At 52.1% G+C, this 22,747-nt stretch overlaps 1 protein-coding gene across 15 annotated transcripts in view; it reads right to left on the bottom strand.

The window, feature by feature from the left end:
• ARHGEF7 (Rho guanine nucleotide exchange factor 7) overlaps nucleotides 1–22,747 on the bottom strand; it is a 101,701-nt gene that overhangs the window by 55,976 nt on the left and 22,978 nt on the right. For 6 of the 15 annotated variants that reach the window (XM_072976540.1, XM_072976535.1, XM_072976538.1 and 3 more), the window contains exons 2-3: nucleotides 21,275–21,361; nucleotides 13,881–14,054 (exon numbers count right to left, since the gene is read on the bottom strand). In XM_072976540.1, coding sequence (XP_072832641.1) covers nucleotides 13,881–14,054; nucleotides 21,275–21,361 — 261 coding nt within the window. The other 9 variants (XM_072976542.1, XM_072976539.1, XM_072976543.1 and 6 more) reach the window with 8 other exon arrangements.

Below are 22,747 nucleotides of genomic sequence, written 5' to 3'. Positions count from 1 at the left end.
GGCAGGCGGTGCTTCTGACCTGAAGCCTCCCCCTGCCCTCCCCCAGTGGCCAGGGCCTTACGCTACTTACTGAAGCCCTGGGGGCCTCCGGGGTCCCGTCCTTGAATGGGAACGAGGAGCAGGAAAGACTCGGAGGATGATGCAGGTGATGACATGAAGCAGCAACGGGCAAAGCCTCACCAGTGACTGAGATCAAACTCTCAGTTCTGCACCGAGAACCCCGAGGCCTCCTGCGAAAGCTGGCCCACCCGCGACTACGTTCTGCCAAGGGAAACGCCTGTTCAACAAAATGCAAACAACCACAAAACAAAATCAGCTTCACGCATGGCTGGGTGCTCAGGACCAGAGAACACTTGAGAGACGGTGCAGAGAACGGGCTGCACGCCCACACACGCGGGCGCCCACCTGCACGGACAGCACCGCCGCCCCAGGTCGCACTCCAGCGGGAGCCCCTCCTCCGGCGCTGAGGCTCCCATGCTGGAAGCCGCTGCTCCTGACACAGACCCTGAGCCGCGCTCACCTTTTAGCACCCCGAGCCTGTGAGGGGGAACGCGCACACTGCCAGCCTGCACTCGGTCTGCTCCCCGCTCTACCTGCCGCCATCCCCGAACGCCACCCGGGTCAGGAACAGCTGTCACCCTGCGCTATCTGCAGACACAGAGCCATCCAAGGCCTTCTCACTGTTAAGTCTGAGAGAGGGGATCACAGCCATTGTTGACACAGCATACAATCACAGATCCACCCGGGGCCAGCCTGCAAAAGTGGGTGGCGGGGCACCATCAAGGGCAGTGCCTGAGGTGGGCAGCGCTGCCCCGAGGACCACCTGTGCCCTTCCCACAGGGCATCCTCAACGGGGGAGACGATCTCCTGGCAATGGGAGGGAAAGAAAATTAAACCTGAGGCTCTCTGTCCAGGGGTCCCACTGATCCCATTTGGAAGGGGCTTCTAGGAATCTGCCTACATAGCTGGGAACCACCCATCAGAGGTTCCCAGCCTGGCCTTCCTCCCCATCTGTTCTGCAGGGCCCAGAGAAACCAGGTCCTGAGAGCACCCAGCACCCTGACCACTGACCCCCAGGAAATAGTGCCCATGACATCACTAGGAGGGCTAAACCTGTCAAATACCCAGAACCTGGCCCAAACTCAACCTCCCAGCCTTAACTTTTGCTAGTCCCCTAGAGATATCCTGTTTTGACATATTCCTTACCTATATTTAATATCACATTTAGTGTCAGGTTTAGTTACTGAACTAACACCTGAAAAAAGGAGGGCTCACCTGTACATGAGGAAGACAAGGCTGTCTGTCACATGTCAACTGTCACCAGCACCCCTCTTGGCAGGGCAATGCCATCAGGGTGACTTCATGTGCACATGGAGGAGCTCCCAAATGTGCAAGCTCTAGCCAGACAGAGGACGACTATGTTTTAGCAGAAAGAGCCACCATGGTTTTCAGGAAAGCATTAACTGCTAATTTGGTAAAATAAGGAGGTTTCGAAGGCACAAGACAAGAACAGATGCTGATCTACCCAGAATGTTCACTCTCATTATGCTGGTTTCCAACCTCCCTTGTCTAACTCCAAGACACTGCGACCTCCACTGCGACCCTGGGAGAGGGTGTGGGCCCCCACCCACTGCCACGCCTTCCCGCAGGTTCTGGCCAGTGAGGCATGCGCACAAGGCACCAGATGCCGGAGGATGCTGCAGGCCAGCCCCCAGCAGGAGCTTTAGGGACCCCTGAGTGTTCAGCCTGCCTCCCAGTCTTCTCCTTTAAATGAGAACGGCAAGGCCCGAACTGGAGCTGCTCCATCAGCCTGGATCCCAGAATACAGAGCACAGAGCAGAGCGACCCCACATCCGCAGCTAACACATGATGGCAGGGTAGACCTCGGTGCCATCAGCCCCGGAGACGTGGGGGGTGACCGGCCAACGGCATCTCTGGCATCTCTAGCACAAGCTGGCAGCACACCACGCCCACCCTGCCCCAGCAGAACTGGGCCTGAAGGGCAGACCACAGCTCCAGAAAAACATAGACACTGCCAAGACAAGACACCAGCGTCTTCGTGCTCGCCCACAAAGAGCGCCTTCTCTCTCGGAAGACTCCCTCCCCTCTTGCCATCGGCCAGCGCCCTTCGGCCGGGTGCCCCAGAGCAAGGAGGGCAGGCGGGGCCGGGAGCCACTTCCGACCCCTCGGCTCCTGCACCGCCCACCACATCCCCACAACAGAGCCCAGAGGCCCAGAGGCCCAGCCGCCAACAGTCTGCGCAGCGGGAGTTCAGAGAAGCCTGGCTGGGGGCTGTGACTCAGGTCTCCCACAGGGCGGCCATCAGGAACTCGCTGCCAGCCTGAAGGCCCCGGGCTGAGGACCTGTTGGGACAGTTTGCCCACCGGCTATGGCGGGAAGCCTGACACTTGTGTCTGCACAGCACGGCTGACCAGGACTGGTTTGCACAACCAGCAAGTTAAGAAGGGCAAGAACCACATGCACAGACTCAGAGGCTCCAGGCCATCCCCTGACCCTGCTTTCCTCAGTGTGGGCCGCAGCCTCAGGACTGCCCTTCCTCATGGGGCCACAGAACTGCCGGCAGCCCCGGAGCTCAGCCAACAAGACCATCCCCTCAGCTGCACCTGCCAGCCCCGCTCGAGTCCCAGCCACACAGCAAGGGACAGAGCAACAAGGGGCTGCACCCGCCCCAGGCGACACAAGACTGGCGCCTTCTGGAAAACCTGTGCCCGCGTGTGACTCCCAGTGCACAGTGGGGGGCCACGCAGCACCAGGACCAACCAGAGCAGCCCGACGGACTCCATCAGGGATGGCACAGCAGGGGGCTCTGCCACCACAGCCGCTTGCACACATCCTCTCCCCACTCACGGCAACCTGGCTGCACGGACCCCCGGACATCACCAGCCACAGCACCTGACCCACCTCACCTCCCCGACACAGGAGCAAAAGTAGATGGCTCACACCTGAATGACATCACCAACGATGCACTCCGTGATGCACCCAAGGACAAAATGCCCCGCAACGTGGAGAAGCCTTTCCACCGCCTCGGCACTAACAGAGAGACCCCCACAACCAAGGCCGGCAAAGCACCTTCTCAACTTACGCAGCCTTCATACTCCAAGTGCAACCAGCCAGGTCAGCTCCTCCACTGAGTTTATGAGGAAGCTATTTTTGACACAAGAAATCATTACTTTTAGCACAGTTCTGGAGTGTGGTTCTTGAAGTTTAAAAATACAATCTCGTCCTATCACACTGTCAAATGGAATTCGTGATTTCAGAACAAGATGAATCTTAAATAAGTTGTGCTCTTTAAGTTTAATGCAAATGGTCCATATTGTTGGAACTATGTGAAGAACAGAGCTCCAGCGGGGAATTTTTGCCTCCTTGGCTTCTGTGGATTTTGTATTTCATTCCACCTACACCTACACCCTAGAGATAAAATTAAAGTCTGACGCTGGATTCTGTCAGGACACAGCCTTTCACCCAACGTGCTCCCAGTTTCTTTCAGTTTAAAATGACAATGAAATCATTTTGTGGATGCCCCTGTAATCAACACCCAAAACCCCAGGACAGGGACCACCTGTACAACAATATTTTAAGTGGTTCCCAAGAAGGCTGAGGGGGAGGGAGAACGAAGCTCTGAGAAGTAAGGCAAGACGGCTGACGCAGCCAAAAGGCTGCTGAGTCTCCGTCCTCCACAAAGCAGCAGCCGTCCGAACAGAGTCCGCCAGGAAGCGGAGGCCGGCCAGGCCGGGGAGAGGAGGGACGAAGCGTCCAAGAGGCACGAGGTGCCAGGCTGCAGGTCTCATGCCAATCCTATTTCACAAAGGGGAAAACGAGGCTCCAAGATGGCGTAACAGAGGTTCCAGAGGACAGCAAAGAACTGAACCCAGTGAGTCACTGCTGCTCCCCTCCCTACCCCCACCACACACACACACACGTCAAGCAGCGCAGCACCCAAGGAGAGGGCTGGGCTCAGCCATGCCCCGCACAGGCGCAGCAGCCCACCTGCCCACAACGGGCTCCCAGTCCGTCTCCCAGGGACAGTGAGGTGAGCCCGGGAAAGCAGCCACTCCGTGGCCACAAGAGGAAGGTCTGGGCAGGTGCACGACAACTTCCCAGCTGACAGTGAGTTAGGTGCTGGCATCAGAGCCAGAAGGGCAGTAAGCACAGTGCGTTCACTTTAATACTCCACGTAAGTAGTTCTAAACTCAAACTCTGAGCAGTGCTTCACAATGGCAAACTGCAGACACACACTTCCTCCCAGCCTTCCCAAGGCTCCACTGCAATGACAGAAGAGGCAGGCTTTGAAAAACAGCAACAAAGAAGGAATCCACTGCAGTGCTCAAGGAGGGAGCAGAGAGGCCAGGAGCCGTGCAGATGAGGCTTAGGGAATTCTTGAGAACAGGAAGTAGACGGGATCTCAACATCCGAGAGGGGTTCTCCACAGCACTCGTGAGAGCCCGGGGAAAGAGCGGGTAGCCCTCCAGCACCAGGGCAGGAGAAAAGCGCCCGGGGCCGCAGCGCAGCGGCCACTCCGTCCCCCACTCCCTCCCGTAGCTGAGCGCCCCAGACCGCACCAGGAGAGCCTGCTGCCTGCCTGCGGGGATTCCTAACATGAATGAGGTGCTGCCAGTCCCCTACACCCCACAGGCACCGAGAGAAGGAACTGGAGAGGCAACTCTACCCAAGAATGGAATGCCCTGAGGGCTCTCACCTGTCCCCCTACCTGGAGGGGGCAAGGCAACAGGATGCAGGAAAGACCCATCCTTCCACCCTGCCCGGGGGGAACCGCCCTCAGCTCCCCACCACTACCCCATCTCCATCCCGCCATAACCTGCGGCGACACCATCCTGGGCCAGTCCCGGACCACCAGCGCGGCTACACATTCACATCAGCCACTGGGCCTTCAGTCACAAACAGGAAGAGGAACCAAGGCCACGGTTGACAGAATAGTAAAGAGGACAAGTGACTTCGGCTCCAAACAAGATGCAGCAGACACTCTCCTGTTCCTCCAGCTGAGAGCAGCTAAAAGCCCTGGATGTTACACGTGAGAGACCACATGTAAGAGGGACGAAAGACGAGCCAGTGCTGAAAAGGACAGGCTTGCGGACTACGAGCTGCAAGACCTGAGAAATAGCACAGCAGCAGGCTCTCTGGGTTCCCTGTCTGCTCCCCTGGCTGGGTGCTGAGGAGCCTGCAATCCCGGCACACCAAGGGGCGCAGACCTCAACAGCCCGGGAAAGCCTGCCTTCTCCGGCCAGAGCACCAGGGAGGCGGCAGCCCAGCACACAGGCAACTTCTGGACAGTAAGCAACCTCCCCTCCAAACAGCACAGGAAACATGGCCCACGCTCGCAGGCCTAAACAAAGTGCCCCCGAGGCCCCACAGAGTCGCAAAGAGTTCCTCATTTTCCAGACAGGAGCAAAGTCTAAGAAGTACCCACTTCCGGTTCATTATGTATAAAACTAACTACTGAAAAGTTATGAATCACCAAACAGCACAATGAGTAAAATCTGGGATACAGAGGGATGGTGAGGGAGCTGGGAGACCGTCAAATGTGCCAAATCCTTTTCTTTCACGTGAACCTGAAAGAAGCATAGTAGGAGAGGAGGAACTGGATGAGGGGACAACTTTATGGGTACAAATCCAAAGGGTTTTGTAAGAATTAGCCATTACAATGATAAAATGAGAAAGCACTTTATAAACTAACCAGTGCCTCACAGATACAACTTCCCCCAGGCAGCACAGAAAGTTCAAAGGAAATCTGAGCGATCAGAAAAGACAGAAGAGCAGAAGGCGCATGACATGAAACTTGAGGGTAGATGCCATCAAAACGCCCACAGAGATGTTCAGACAATTTCACGGAGAACCAAAACCAAGAAAAATTACGCTTATGACCAGACATTTTCACTCAGATTCACAATCCCCCTCTAACTCCCATTTAAGGTAGGTCATCAAATCCAGGACATTTCACTGGTTCCACTCTTCAAAATCACCTTACGAAGCCGGGGGCCAACCAGGAAGCAGCGGCAGGCCCTGCCCACCCAGGGGCTCGGCCAGCCTGGACAGCCAGAGCCCTTCTTTAAACCCCAACCCCGTGTTACCATCCCTGCTGCAGGACTCACAGCCACTGACTCATATCCCAGTTTCGTTTGGTTTTACCTGCCAGGCAGTGCTGCGTGGTGCCTCCAGCACAGACGTGCTACCGTGTGCTTCCTCAGGACAAGGTTCAGGAACACCCTCATGAATCTTGCACAGACTGACTGACATCACCTGGAGACCCACTTCCTTGTTCCCCATTCATATGGAAATGAAACTTACTCTTCAGTTTTTAGAACACATTCTATCCAATAAGCACTCTGGCTGAAGGACCCCACGAGGTCATCCTATCTGAACAGGGGAGCAGCCATCCTATGAGCACTTGCAGTCATGGAAGAAATTAACTTCTCCTCTTCCAGGGGCCGGGTTCTGAACTAAGATCCCAGCAAGATGCTGGAAAACAAGAGGGTAAGTTTCCAGGTCTTCTGCTGGTAAAGAGATGTCAAATTTAAAGTTGGAACAACACAAAATACTTACTACACAAACATCCTGCCCTCTTAAGTGCCTTGTCCTGGTCCTTCAAACACCTCTATCTGACTGACATTCTCCAAACTCTGACCATGATCCACAACAAAAATGCATTTTACATCATAACCAGTACACACACAAAATCCGTATAGCTGTTGTGCAATCTGAATTTTTAGTAAAGTCGCCGTCAAGTAAGAGGTAAACAATGAGCAAATGCAACAAGAACAGAATTTATTCAAGCTTTAAATAAAGTTGCTATTGATCCACTGGTTCTGATTTAATTCAGTTATAAATCCATCATTATATTGAACGGCTTTAACTGAGTTATGCATTACACCCAAAATGAGGGGGGATGTGTAGGAAATTAACATTCTGCAATTAATTCCCTCTTCAGCTGCACAGTGCAGATAATCTATATTAACATACTTATTAAGAAATCAAAATACATGAATCATAGACACTACGTTCAGAGCTCCCTAAAAAGGTCAAACGCCCAGGCCCACAAGCTTGCCTCCAGCCTCTCCCTCTCGGAGAGCTTCCACCAACCAGACTCTGCCATCCCCTTCTTTCAGCTGATCTTTAGTTTTAAACTTAGAAATTCTGGAATCTTTACAAACCTGGATTCAAATATCGGCCCTGCACTTGGTGAACATCAGCGATCAGGCACATCACTTCAGCTCTGCATCTCACTTCCACTCCAGGGACCGGGGCTAACTGCACCCACCTTACAACGTCACCCTGTGGCTGGCCTGGTACTCAGGAGCCAGTCAGCCCGCAGGCACCACCAAGCTGCTGATTTGCAGTTTTAAAGGCTATTAGAGGCACACCTGAGAGATATTGCAGGTTTGGTTCCAAATTACCGCAATAAAGCCAATGTCACAATAAAGCCAGTCACATGAATGTTCTGGTCCCTGAGTGCATATGAAAGTTATGTTTATGCTACACCGCAGTCTATTAAGCCTGCAATAGCATTATGTATATATCTTAATTTTAAAATAAAAATCTGGCGGACGTCACATAAAAAGCAATGGACATACCTTGATTTTAAAATACTCCATTGCTAAAAAAGGCTAACCATCATCTGAGCCTTCAGCAAGTCATAACTGTTTGGCTGGCGGAGGGTCTTGCCTCGATGTTGATGGCTGCTGACTTTTCCAGTGGTGGTTGCTGACGGCTTGGGCAACTTCTTACCATGAGAGAGACAACAATGACGTTTGCCACACCAATTGACTCGTCCTCTCGTGATTCCTCTGTAGCAAGCAGGACTAGCTGACAGCATCTTACCCACAGCAGAAGTTGTCTCTCAGTTGGAGTCGATCCTCTCAAAGCCTGCCACTGCTCCATCAACTGCGCTAGTGTGCCTCTAAGTCTAAGTCCTCTGCCGTCACCTCAACAGTCTTCACAGCATCTTCACCCAGAGCGGATTCCATCTCAAGAAACCACCTTCTTGGCTCATCCATAAGAAGCAACTCCTCAGCCATCCAAGTTCTATCCTGAGATGGCAGCAGCCCAGCCACCCCATCAGGTCCCAGGTCGAATTCTCGTTCTCCTGCTGCTTCCACCACAACTGCAGTTACTTCCTCTACGAAGTCCTGAACCTCAAAGTTATCCACGAGGGCTGGAATCCACTGCTTTCAAACTCCTGTGTGTGCTGATATTCTGACCTCTTCCCATGAATCATGAATGTTCTTAAGGACATCCACCATGGTAAATTCTTTCCAGAGGGTTTTCAATTGACTTTGCCCAGACCCATCAGAGGAATCACTGTCTATGGCAGCTGTAGCCTCACAAAATGTACTCCCTAAATAATAAGATTTGAAAGTCGAAATTCCTCCTTGATCCCTGGGCTGCAGGAAGGATGCAGGCACGGAAACAATGTTGATCTCACAGTCTGTCTCCACCAGGGCTCCTGGGGGACCAGCGGCACTGTCAATGAGCAGTAACAGTTTGAAAGAAATCTTTCTGAGCAACAGGTCTCAAGAGTGGGTTTAAAACACTCGGTAAGCCCTGTTGTACACAGATGTGCTGCCATCAGGCATGTCTGTTCCGTTTACAGAGCACAGGCAGAGGAGTCAGCATACTTCCCAGGCTGTTCAGATGGTGAACGAGCACTGGCTTCAACCCGAAGTCAGCAGCTGCGTGAGCCTCTGGCGGAGGGTCAGCCTGTCCTGTGAAGCCCTGAAGCCAGGCACTGGCTTCTCCCCTCTCGCGAGGAAAGCCCTAGATGCTGTCTTCTAATACAAGGCTGTTTCCCCTGCGCTGAAAATCTGCTGTGTAGTGTAACCACCTTCGTGAATGATCTGAGCTAGATCTCCTGGAGAACTCGCGGCTCCACCTCACACTTTGATGTCACGGAGGCGGCTTCCTTCCGCCAACCTCATGAACCAGCCACCTCTGCGGGCTTCCAACAGTTCTTCTGCAGCTTCCTCCCCCTCTCAGCCCCCGCAGAAATCAGTGCGCCAGGGCCTGGGTCTGGACGAGGCTCTGGCGTAGGGAGTGTCGAGCCTGCTTGAGCTTTCTCCACATCAGCAATAAGGCTGTTTTGCTCTTTGCTTTCTCATCATTCATGTGTTCGCTACAGGACCACCTTTCATTTCCTTCAAGACCTCCTTGGCCATCACAACTTGGCTGTTTGGCACAAGAGGCCTCACTTTCTGCCCATCTCAGCTTTCGACAAGCCTTCTTCACTAAGCAGAATCATTTCCAGTTTTCAACTGAAGGTGAGAGATGTGTGACTTCCTTTCACTTGGGCACTCAGAAGCCATTGTGGGGTTATTAATTGGCCTAATTTCAACACTGTGTCTCAGGGAAGAGGCAGGCCCAAGGAGAGGGAGCGATGGGGGACCGGCTGGTAGGGCGAGCAGTGAGAACACACATTTGTAAGTTTCCCCATCTTATATGGGCATGATTTGGGATGCCCCAAGACAATTACAAGGGTAACAAAGATCGCAGATCACCATCACAAATATAATAATAATGGAAAAGTATGAAATATTGCGAGAATTATAAAAAATGTGACAAGAGACATGAAGTGAGCAAATGCTGTTAGAAAAATAGCGCTGACAGACTTGCTCCACTGACAGTCGCCACAAACCTTCAGTCTGTAAAATGCACGGTATCTGTAAAAAGCCTGGGAAGCTAGCATAAAGGCAGTGCAGAGCTCAGGAGAGAATGACGAAGCTCACAAGTGATGCGATACAGTCTTCGGACTCTGGAAAGCAGAAGGAACGTCTTCTCCTTGTCCACATGCCAAATGCACACAACTTGCAGGCTTAGATGCCCAACACTACCCTCAAATGTCCCTTCCTGAGGCCCCAGCGGCAGCCTCATGCCGAAGGCCCCAGTACCACCTGGCTCCCACCGTGACAGTAACTACTCAGGAAGGACTGTCAGGGGTTGCTAGGAGCATCAGGCAAAAAGGCTCTGGGCCCCAGCCCACAGAGCATGTGCGAAGTCCTAGGAGAAAGGGCCCCTCTACAGCGGAGAGAGCTGGTGGGCGCCACCCTAGCCACGTGAGGGAACTCTGCACCGGCAGCATGGCATCGTCTGCATCAAGTGCCTTCTGGTCTGACCCACGGGGACACGGAACATCACGTGTGCAGCGCTCGTGCCTAAAACGCCTGACGTGAACCAGATCCTGCCCAGACTGCGGGGCCGACATGACAACAAGCCTCAATTCTTCAAAACCCTGAAGTCATAAAGGGTAACAGTGGTGGAAACTCAGGAGACGAACGAGACACAACAAACTGAATGCCATGCGCGACCCTGGTTTGGGGCCCACATTTAAAGAAGGAAAAGCCACGCAGCTGACCTGGAGACCACCGGACGCACCTAGACGGGATCTCAGGAAGGAGGCGCCTGCGGGGGCGCGGCCGCGCAGGAGGAGGCGCCCCCCAGACGGCCGCCGTGCTGAGTGCCGCGAGGCCTGCACGCGGGCTGAAGGTCTACGCAAGGGCGGCAGGGAGGCACGGGGCGTTTACACTGGCCTCCCCACCTTCCTGCCAGGTGTCGATTTTTCACAACAAAGCGGGGGAGGGGCAGATTACGAGGTGCTCTCGGGTCCCCTCAGCACCCCTGCCTCCCTCTTCAGCAGACTCGGAAGCATCTCGCCCTTCATCCAGAGCTTTCCCACAAAGCTGTCTGGGAACAAGGACTCAAACGAGCACCCCCAACAGGCCCCTGTCGCGTCAGTCGCTGCCACGCCAAGCTCCCCAGGCTCCCGCACAGCTAGGCTGGCCTGCTTTGGCAACGCACAGGCTGGAGACGAGGGGACTTCCCTCTGCTTTCCCCAAGCTAGGCAGCCTTCTAGGCTCTTCTGCAAGCCTGGGGAACTCACGCAGCTCCCTCTCCCAGCCAGATCGCTCTTGCCTGCACCAAACCCTCATGGAAAGGACCCACTGGGTCAGCTTTAGACACCAAACAAATCAGATACTCTCCAAGGGGTGCTGGGGTCACTATGCGTAAAGCTCCACACTGCAACCCTCCCGGGTACCACCCCATCTACCGTAAGCCCTCCTGCAGAGCACGCGCACCCACTTCACCGGCCTCAGAGTGAAGCGGGAGGCCAGCGGCCGTGGGAAGTCAGACCGCACCGCTCCCCACGCCAAGGGCCAGGCAGCTTCCAGAAACCACCAGAGACAACACCCAACAGAGAACAACAGAAATTAGGTCAGAAATGCGTACTCTGGCTAGAAAGTTATTTGCTTAAACTCACTAAATGCAGACCTCACATCTAAATACGGTCTGAAAGGCCTGGGACTTGTTTTGCTTTGTAACTGCTCACTGGGAACCTATCCTCTTGCTGGTTCCCAGGACTTAAGAGAACTCCCCAGGGACACAAACTGCTTTAAGGCAAGAAGCAAAGGGGGCTCTGCCTTCCTGCAAGGCCAACAGGAAAGTGTCTGTCAGGAAAAGGGGATCCCCTTCCTCCAAGACCAACAGGGAAGTGTCAGGGAGAAAGGGGGTTCCTTTCCCCTAAGACCAATGGGGATTTTCTTAATTTGTTTTTAAATGAAAATAGAAAAGTGAAAACTAAAAGACACTCAAAGAAATCTGTTTAACTAGACTTAAAAAAGGTGAGAAACGGGAAATAGAAGAATGAGGTCAAAAGGTGCAACCCCAAGTGACCAGAACTTCCTATGGACAGAGAAGCAGGCAGTCACACCACCTGAGGACTCTCAAGACTGCATGTGCACCTGAGTCCCAGAGTCACACTGTCCCCACGCAGCAGTCACCACCGACACTGTCCCATTTTTCACAAGGCCTTCCTGGAGAAAAGAAACCCAGACCCCCGCTGCAGGGCTCTTCCCACCAGCGGGCCAACACTGGAGACGCCTGTTTGGATGCAAAATGAAAAACGCGCATGTGACCTAATGGACTCAAGACAGCACATGTTTCATACATAGAAACCCACTTCTTCCCCCGACTCAGGACCGGTGACGTGTCCGAGGCTGACGAGGGGCTGTGTGGCCGGCAGAGCCACCCCAGAGCAGTGGGCATGAATGCGGGGAGCCTGGCACGTGCAGAACGCAGCCCCACAATGGCAGCTGCTCTACCTGAGCTGGTTCCAGGACACCAAGGAGCTGTGGCCATTTGCACAGGAGAAAGACTCTGTAGAGGGACAAGGGGCAGGAAACAGAGCAGCACTGGGCTTTCTCCGACGCACAGATGCCTGCCTTCCCCAGACTCTCCCACAGCCTCCCACCACCGTGTGGCCTGAGGAGATCCCCTGTACCCAGGGCAGGAGTCGGAGAAAGCTCTGGACACGCTGCTGACATGTCACCCCATCAGAGGCCGGGGAAAGAAAGTGATGATTTCCATTCCACTCTCCGCAGGACATGCTCAGTTTCTCCTCTCACACCAGAGCTAGAGAAACTCGCTAAGTGCAGGGTCGAGCCGGGCTCAGGGTCCTCTCTGATTCTGAAATTCTCGGCGATAAAGATGCCCAAGAGCGTCCCTGGGAAAGGTGAACAGCCAGGCCCCAGGCCACCTCCCGTGGGCTTGGCCACAGGCAAGGCGGCCCCGCGAGGATCGGAGCAAGGAGCAGGGTGACCCATCCCTTGAGCTGCCCTCCTGCAGTCACTGGATGAGAACGAAAGGCTGCCTGTTCAGCTGGAGAAAGCGCTTCTAGGGCCGTCTCCCCTCCCGGCGCGATGAAGTGGCAGTGGGCTTACACACCACAGGGCCACGCCGGAGCCAACCTCACTCCCCAGGATACACAACAGGTGTTCCAGGCTTCTTCCAAATGGTCCAGAACGACTGGAACGTCACTCCGCGTCTCCGAACTGGCCTTCGGGCTCCGTGGATTCGCTAAGTGACACAGAGCAGGAAACGGGCCGACGCGCCGCCTCCCGGCCACGTCTGTGGGGACTCTCTGACCTCCTTTTGTGAAGAAGCTCCGGGGAGAGGGAAGCACCCAGACAAACCTAACAGCTGTGGAAAGGCGCAACAGCTAGAATTCTAAAAGTAAATGTCCTGCCAAACAACAGCCTGACCGTCACCAGCAGTGATAAACTGACAGACGCTGCAGCGCCCTGCTGGCCGCCTCTCACATGACCACAGAGCGGCATGACCTGGGGATTATCCTCTTCAAAATCTGCATTTTTACAGATGAAGAAACTGAGTCCCTATAGGGCTACGGGTCCTTGTCTCCCCTGGACCTTTCCAGACATTCTCTGGGAACACACCCTCACACAAACCCTGTTCATGGACATCCAAACTGAGGTCTGTCCCAGAGTGGAGACCCCAAGAGTAAAGGAGGCGACCTTCGAAGCCCAACGGGATGCCCTGAATGTATCTGTCCCACACGCTGTCCCCTCCTCCGCGCTGGCCATGGCTGGGACCATCCTCCCTGCAGAAGGACAGTCCATCCCCAGAAAGCACGTCCAAATGACACATCAAACCACTGCAATGTGAGCTTCCAAGGAAGGAGCCACAATCATTCAAATGCGTCACGTGAACTAAACTTCAGGACCATCCCATCCATCACAGTCTCATGTGCTCAACACGTACTTAAACTGAGCGCTCCTGCGTGCCAGCATGAGGACAAGCAGGCCCCGAGTGCTCACAGTGCCCTGGAGGTTTCTCGTCCAGGCTGAGTCCTGCCTCTAACCGGCAGCTGGGTGAGAAGGCAGAAGCTCCCCAAGCACTGCGGTCCCGGCTCTGCAGGAACCGGACGTGTACCCAGCCCAGCACCCAGCCTTGGCTAAGTCGCCTTCACGGAGGCGTGGGAGAGCCAGACAGTGCAGAGACTGCTTCCAGCTCCTCCAAGGGTCCTCCCCCAAACCCCAGCAGTTCTGCTCCGCACCCACCAGCCCGCGCTGGAGGGTGCCTTTCTTGAAACGACTCTTTGGAGAAGCAAACCCTGAGGCCGCAGTACTTGCTGTCGTGCTGGTGGGCAGGTGGGGCGGCGGCTCCCTGGAAGCCGGGCTGACGTTTGGTGCACGAGAGATGATGCTGTCTTGACTTCGCAGCAGAGGCGCTCCCTGGCGGTGGGATGGACGTGGGCTGGGACGTTGCGCCGCACCTTACTCCTCCGCCTCCTCCCAGCTGGGCCACAGTCCACCAGGCCGGCCCAGTCCACCTGGGACCACGTCTGGGACTTCAGCCTCACGAACATGACACAAGAGAGGAGCTTAAGTATCTGAGCCACCTACACTCCTCCCTTTTCACACTTAATCCCACCTACCTCTATTCCTGCATCCCTTCGGGAAGTCTCCTAAGGACCGACACTGTTCCGGAATCCTGACGAGGCAGGGTGGCGGGCTACTCCACCTTCACCAGCCCTGGGCCTGGGGCAAGCGCCCTGCTCCCCAGCACCTTAGTCTTCCAATCACAACACTGGAATCAGGATACAACCTAACACAACAGAGTCGCCTGGAGGTTGAGCGAGTTAGTCCACGTCTTAGGACCAGGGCCCAGGACATGATAATCACCCAGAAAGTGCTGCTTATTCTCGTCACCTCTCGTACACCTCTAAGAACAATGCCACTAGCTGAGACCAACTACCAATTTGCACGGTCCAGCACAGACTGAAAACTCAGAGCTCCTTGTTCAAAAGTTCTTAAGGATTTTGAAGGGGAGAGCACAGCATTAAACCAAGTGCGGGGCCATGTCACACGCCCACGAGGCCAGCCCTGCCACCAGCCAAGTTCTCCTGAGACCTCCTTGCCACGAGTCGGTCCAGCGGCGCTGCCTCACAGCGTTAGTTCACCTAGTCAGTCCAGGCACAGCCTGCCTGACAGAACGCAGTCTGCAGGGCTGCAGGACCTGAGTTCAAATCCTCACACCCTCACTTGCTGGGCTGTGCACAACTCAGGACCCCTAAACACCTCATGTCTCAGTCTGCTCACCTGCAAAATGGGGAGAGCGCCACCCTCTCTGCAGGCCGTCTGGGAGGACTGAACCAAACAGTCCACGTGAGGCGCCCAGGCACATACTCTGTGCAGAACCAATGTTAGTCACCTTCAGTGTCAAAAGCACTGCATTCCCCATCCTCTCCATGACCCGGAGTGGCACTGTCCAATGTGAGGGCCAGCTGCCTGTGAGCGCTTGAGCACTTGAAATGAAGGCCAATTCAGACAGACACTATGAGTCTGAGAAATACATACCAGATTTTAAAGACTTAATGTGAAAAACCAAAGAAACAATTTCATAAATATTTTTAACTACATGTTGTAATAACGACATTATGGGTATACTGGCTTAAAGATAACATCTTATTAAATTCATGTTTCTTATTTTTTTAATGTAGTTACTAAGAAAGTTAAAGTAACAAACATGCTCACAGCATTTTCCTGTTGGACAGAAATGTCTGGTCTAGACATTGAGACACCCAAAGACCTGCGGTGAAGGGAAGGTCTGGCAACGAGGGAAACGCAGCCTGTATAGGGAGGAGACTGACCACGCACCCCACAGGACAGCAGGCCAGGCTCTGCAGTGCAAGATGGGGGCAAGGTGCACACTCTGCCAGGAAAAGTTAGAATTACAATCTCAATTTCTCTGCTTGTAAGTACCAATACGATGTTTGGAGAACAGTTACTCATTCCATCTCCCAAATGACTTATTACTTAACTTACCTCAACTTTCTTAAAAGGTAAGTTCTGGCAAAGACATGAATTAAACTGTCCTCAAAAGCTTATTCAGTTGTCAGTCAATAAGCACTACGTCATTACCTACCTGCCATTCCCAGCTCACCGCAGAGTCAGGAGGACAGAAGGTGGCTAGCTAAGAAGACAGACCGCTGTGTGGCCTCAAGCACACCCTCAACACAGAGCTGTGCAAACAGCTTAACTGTCCCTCTGCCTGAACCTAGGTGGAAGGCGGTACCTGGGTGGGGCTGCTCATCCCCCGGGAAAGGACTGTGTATTTTGCCTTGTTTCAATTAGTTCTTAGACCTGCATCAGGAAGTTTTAAGTTTACACATGAACACATTCTAGTTACTTTAACAGTATTCTTAAATATTCTTTTGTATGAAATCTCAATCACAACCTTAGCTAAAAATCTAGAAGAGAACTGAGAAGACAAAGAAGTTTAATAAAAGAATTTGTCCTTCAGAAACACACAGGACAGACGAGCATTTCAGAAATACATAATGCAATTTCCTTTTCAAAGCCTCACCCTGACTCCTCAGCCCACAGGCCAGCTGATGGCAACACCGGAGAGCCCGCCAGGCACCCCTCCGCGCTCTCTCTCAACATTAAAGAGAAAATGAAAACTTCATCACTCCCACAAAGGGAAACTGGCACCTTTGCAAACAGCCTCGAGACGCTTCCAGCCCAAGTTCCCTCTGGTACCGGCGGCCCCAGGCTGCCCCTGGCCAGAGCAAGCTGGAAGGCAGCACTGCGAGTGTCTGAGGTTTTCAACTTGTGTTTCCTATTCTGGCAGCTTTTCTTTCACATCCTCCTTCAAAAGTCCAATGCAGGAAATCCTGAGCGGGTCACACTTGCTTTGGTTTACTGTGTACCCAGAAATGTGGGCACTGCCGACGATACAAGAGGGAAAAAAGAAAACATGTATCTGGAAGGTTTCCATTTTCCTGAGGGAAGAGACAAACACGACAGGCACAGGCAGTCACAGGGCGGACTGCAAAGGGCGCCCGTGTCCCCTGCTCCTAGCAAGGGGGGACGCCGTCGCGGAGACCATGGGCGGCAGTGCTCAAACCCTCGCACGCCCCACCTCTGACCTAACGCACCGCCTTGCAGGGACTCTCTCCTCGAGAGATAATCAAGGATGAAAGATGTTGTACAGAAATGTCCATCACACTGTTCACTGTTCACAGCACTAAAAACTTAGAAACAACGATGGGGATCAGTACCACAAACCACAAGGAAGCTGTTAAAAATAAGTAGACAGTTATTTAACGTGAGAAAACAGTCTGCATCTAGTTAAAGCAGGTCATAAAACAGTATGTACCCTATGATGTCATGGATATTCTAAAAACATATTTACCTATGTGCAAAGGGGGAAAGACAGACAAATATATACTATTTTAACACTGCTTATCTCTAGACGGCATTATTATACAATTATTTTCTTCTTACATTTCTCTATTTCCTGAATCGTATATAATGAATGTGGGGACAGATTTTTTTGGAAATACGTAACAATGTATTCAAACTACCAAACAGAATGATACTTATGATGGTAACAGCTACTACATACTCAGCACCTAAAACTGTCCTAAGCGCCACATGCACGCCGCCCCCTTTGCAGGCGGGGTTCAGGCCGCTGTGATGCACGCCTGCCAAAGCAGCAATGGGATTTCACTGGCAACCACCAGGCAGTAAGAAAGACCCTGAAAGTCCAAGACAAGAGACCTTCACGACAGGTCCAGACCACGGTGGGAGAGCACGCCCCGCTGACCGCTCAGCGCCCACCAAGGATGACCTGCTCGACACCACGATTCCTGGGAAGTGATAAAACTCGGTTTTCTGTGAAAAATTACTCTAAGATGCCAAGTGCCACTAATGGTGACACAGGGAGAGAGGTCTCAGAAAGTAATGATTGTTAGCTAACAGACACAAATGTTAAAAACAAGTGGAAAATAAGACATCAAAGGCAGCCAAGACACATCTGTGACGTGAACAAGTCTACCCCTCACCCTGCAAAACAAGCCCCCAAGACAAAGCCCTACTGAAAGCCCTGGGAGAGAAGTCAGAACGCTCCCTCCCAAGCCGTCCTGCAGACGAGGGGACGGCCTTCCGCGGGCTCAAGCACAACTAAACAACCGGGGAAGCACCCCCGACCGGAAGCCGCCTTCTCTGGCTCACCCGTGGCCACTGAAGACACACGTTAGTTCGCAGGTGTTGACAGCTTACCTAACGACAGACGCAAGTGCAAGGCGAGCAGCTGCAACCCCGAAGCAGAGGGCACCTCCCCTCCAGGCAGGCCAGGCAGCAAGGCCGCCCGCAGCGGCAGGAGGAGCACCTGACTCGGGTCCAGAGACAGGCCCGCAGCCCAGCCTGGCCCCTACCAGCCAAGCAGCCTGGCCACACGGCCAGGTCGGCCTTTCTGTTTACCCCAGCCCCGAGGCTCTCACGTCCACGCCCGCTCCCCAGGGCCTGCTGAGCCTACAACCTCTGGAGATGGGTTCACACATCAGTATTTCTTAAAAAGCCCAACAGCAGATCCGTGGCCGGCGTTCATGTGTTTAACGGTGAGAACTAGTGAGCTAGGCTGCGTTTCGTTCCTGTAAAACGAGGGTTGTGATACCTTAAGAAACTAAGGAGCCAACTACAGCACAGGAAAGTCCTCCAGAAAGTGTTACAAGTAACCAAAGCCCGGCAGGACACTAAGGACTGAAGTCAGGGGCCAGGCGGAGACTCTGGGAAACTAAAAAGGCAGAACTCGGTCAGCATGAACAACATTCTCTCACAGTGTTGCCTGTGCATCTAGGACAAGCTCTGCCCTTGCCACGTACACCAGGCAAACACGGGTTTCTAAATGTAACATCCACAAGCTGGATGGAATCACAGCGCCTGGCTCCTTTACCAGTAAACTTAACTTTTCAGAAGTTCCTACTTTAATTACCTAGACATAGTTCTAAACGGGGTCATCTTTACGTAAGATCTTACCTTATACACCTTTAAGAACATGGGGAAAAAACCTAAATTCTAATCAAATTCCATACTATTTAAGGAGATTTTAAAAAACCAAGTAAGATGCTTACTGGGTAGCCAAAAAAAAAAAAAAAAACACAAGAAAAATGAACAGGTCATTGAAGTTACATGTGCTGTTTTCCTAAATGCAGTTTTCCACTTTTTAGTTTTTTTTAATTTTCCAAATTTGAAAATGTTTTCAACTTAACACCTAAATTGCTTTTCAAAGTTTAACAATAAATGCAAAGTATACAACATCCTTTTAAAATTAACACTCCTTTCATAATCAGAACAACTTGTTGGAGGATAATACCTGATTTTCAACAATTAAGATGTGTACGCATTAATATAACTGATAAAGTAATAATGATGTTCAGTTCCTCTTTTCCTATAAGAAACCTTAGGATAGTTTATAATGGTGGGAAACAAGAAAATACATATACCAAAAACAGGTACTCTGTTACAAACCAATTCAGTCTAAAATAACCTTGGAAAAAAGCATCCTGACACTTCCTAGAACAAAAGCTAATTCAGAACTCAAACTATCAGTTTTCAGAGTCGTGTCCTTAATTTCCAAAGCATTTTATGAAAATGAATTTTATGAAAATGAAGTGTGTAGAGCTAGAATGTGTTTCAAGAGCAAGGTCTTCCTCTCTTTACTCCCTTTCCACGAATTTTTCATTAAAAACATTGGGAAACCACCACTCTATGGTCCATGTGTGAGGCTATCGTTCGGTGAACAGGCCTATCCCTTCACATCACGGGTTAGTACAAGCCTGGAAGCCCAAGTTGGGTCCATACCATACAGACCTCCTTTGTCAGCGTAACTAAACAATGTAGGAGTTTTTTGATGTGCTTTTTTTTTTCACTTGTTTGAATTTTTTATTACTCTTAGGTAATTAAAAGTTTTAAGTGTGACTTACAACTGAACTTGAATGTTAACTAAACTTGTCTCGATTTTAAATTTACTGGAAGAGATTTATTCTTTAAAAATAACACAAAATAAGTCACAATGTTTTTTTAATTTAAAAGGAAATATTTGCTACCAACTACAACTTCAAGGTCATCAGTTAATCACAAATATCTACTAAAGGCCTACTGTGTACCAACCACTGTTCTAGATGCTTGGGATATGTTAGTGAACAAACTCTCTTCTAGAACATCTTTAAATAAGCTCTTAATTTTAAAAAATAGTTGCTTATACAATTTCAGCAGCAGTCTTTGGAAAACTAAGAATGAGGGTTATTTTTACACGCAACTGTCTTTAAAACAATACTTTCTTAAAAAGTCTTAACACTAAAGTTGTCAGACTATAATCAAAGTGCAAACTGAGTTTCAAATTTACTCTAATGAAAAATAAACAAAACTCCGTAATTTGAAGGGGATAATAAAATTCCATAACAAAGGATGGATTTTTCATGAAAAAAGAAAAATCAACAACTGCTACACGCGAAGTATTTACTTTCACAGCCCAACAGGGAAGTTCAACGATAAAGTGACAAAGCCCATCCAGCAGAGGAAAAGCCCTTTCTGAAATAGTGTCTCCCCAGTTCCTACACAGCTGCATCTCCACTTTGGAATCTCCCTCAAGCATTTGCACTGAGCTGTACACAATATCCTCGCAGGCATCAAACGCTACCAACTTAATGTTTACAATTATTCAGAAAAACAGTATTTTAATCTCTACCAAACTTCAACCAACTCATAAGCTTTCCATACAATCTCCCTCATAGATCTGATGACTTCTAGACTTATTTCCTGAGAAACCTAAGAGACTACCCTTCTAGAATGGGAAACCTTTATGGTTCTGTGGGAGATGCTTTCATGCACAGTCATCCAGGAGCTAGGTATAATTCATCTCAGTGCTCAGATAAGGAGATAAAGACAGAGAGTGGTAAAGTTGCAGGAGAAAAGGCAAGATTTCAACCCCCAACTGATTACAACCTCACTGGCCTGCAATTCCCAAATTAAAAAAAAAAAAAAGCAGCTAGACTGCTGCTGATCAAAAGCACTACCTCCGGATTAAGAAAAATCACACATAAAATAAGATGAAAAAGCAAAGAAAGCGAGCAGCCACTGAAAGACTGTATTTAGCGTAGAGACGAAACTCTAAGCGACATGGAAATGACACCACGCCCAGTCCGCTCCCCGAGACATAGATTATTATGTCTGTAACCTAAACACCGATTATCAGAATAAAAACCACCCAATTTCTGGCCTAAGGAAGGAAAATGAGACTGGGAGGACTGGGGGCCCATTTTCTCTCTCCCAGCTTTGTCTGATCACCGGCTTAGGGTTCTGACGGCTGACCCAGGCCTGGATGCGGGTCCTCCTAGAATCCTTAGAGCACCGTTAAAGCTGAGGCGGGTACCAAAGAACCAGAGCGCACCGCTGACAAACAACGGTTGCCGAAAACGTGTTGTCACCCGCACCGTAAGCTACTGGAACCACTTTTCCTCTTTGCAGCGGGCAAGATTTGAGGCTCCTCCCTGCCCTGAGGCCGCCTCCCGGCGCCGCCGCTGCGGGCCGTTACCCCGCGGCCTGCCGCCTCGCGTCCCCGCGCCCCGCCGGCCGCCCGCGCCCCCGCCCCCGCCCGGCCCGCTCACCTCCAGGCGCAGGGACGCCCCGCAGCCTCGCAGGAACTCGCGGATGTTGCTCAGGCACTCGCCCTCGCTCCGGGGCTCCGGGTAGACCTGCAACACAGAGCACAGACGCTGAGCGCCGCGGGGAGGCCGCGGACGCGCCCCGAGGCGCCCCCGAGACGGCCCCAGCGGGCGTGCCGGCCCCGCCGGCGACCAGGGCGCGCGGCCCCGGCGGCCCGGAGCGACCCTGGCCGTCCCCGCGCCCGCCCGCTGGGCCGCCGCCTCTCCTCACCCTTTTTCCTTCCTCCGGGCTGCACCAATCTCAGGCCCCTTCCTTCACCAGGAAGTGGAGCGGCGCCGGAAGTGACGTCTTCAGACCGCGCCCCGGCCGGCCGACACGCGACCTCTTCCGGTCCCCCGCCTCCCGAACGCGGCCCACCCGGCCCGGCGCGCGGCCTCCTCTTCTCCGCACCTGGGGCTCGGCCTCCCTCCTGCGGCACCTGGCGCTCGCCCTCGGGCGCGGCCTCTTGACCTACCCACGCGCGGACTTTTCCGCCGGCACCTGGCGCTCGCCCTCGGACACGACCCGCCGGGCCCGGCCCACGCGCGGACTCTCGGCAGCTCGCCCTCCGACGCGGCCCCGGCGGACACAGCCGGCCCCGCCCAAGAGGGGCCCGGAGAGCTCGGCCTCGGCTGCTCGGTGTTCCTCAAGTTCCTCCTCGCCCCTCTAGAGTGGAGCTAGAGTTCTAATACTACGATTTTAAATAATTAGCAACGTAAATTATGCATGCTGGGATTAAAGTGCAGTGTTTTCTTTTCCAAGTATAGACCATGTGCTTCATGAATGATTAACCAAAATAGCCGGTTACTCGTCCGCGAATAGCTGCAGAGAAATCGCGGCAAATGCAGCCTCCACCACAGGAGAAGAGCAGCGAGGGCTCCTGCAGACCGTCCGGTGCTTGGTCGAAGGCAGAACTGTGAGGGCCACCGGCCACACGTATAAGGAGTTACTGACAGCCTCCCAAGGCAAGAGACTAAGGAAACCAGGAACAGTACCAATGACAGAACATTCAAGTGAGAAGCTGAGCTCTCAGGAGACCTTTTGTTGTTCCGAAGTACATATGAAGCCTCTATGTTTGGCAGTTATTACACTAAAGTATCATCCAGAATTATAGCATTTGAGGACACTCTAGACATTTTTGTCCTTCTGACCTCTAGGGGGAAATCACGGTATTCCATCAGGGCTCTCAGGAATACTGGTTTCATTTCAAAGTACTCAGGCCTTTTAAAATTACAAAACTAAGCCAGAGCGTTCAGCAGTGCAAAGAGGGAAGAAATGAGACTTCTTTTTCCTACAGTTTAAAAATTCTTAGAAATGCCAACATTTTTCCCTCCAAATATTGAACAGATCTTTTTCCCCAGTGGAACTTGAGTGGACCTGCAATACCAAAGCTGCCTTCTAGTCCATTTTACTCCTCCCCCTCAGTTCCTGCATCA

Source organism: Vicugna pacos, chromosome 14, assembly GCF_048564905.1.
Source record: "Vicugna pacos chromosome 14, VicPac4, whole genome shotgun sequence".
Classification (NCBI taxonomy): Eukaryota; Metazoa; Chordata; class Mammalia; order Artiodactyla; family Camelidae; genus Vicugna; species Vicugna pacos.
The sequence above is the reverse complement of the archived record's forward strand: the minus strand, read 5'-3'. Positions and strand labels throughout refer to the sequence as shown.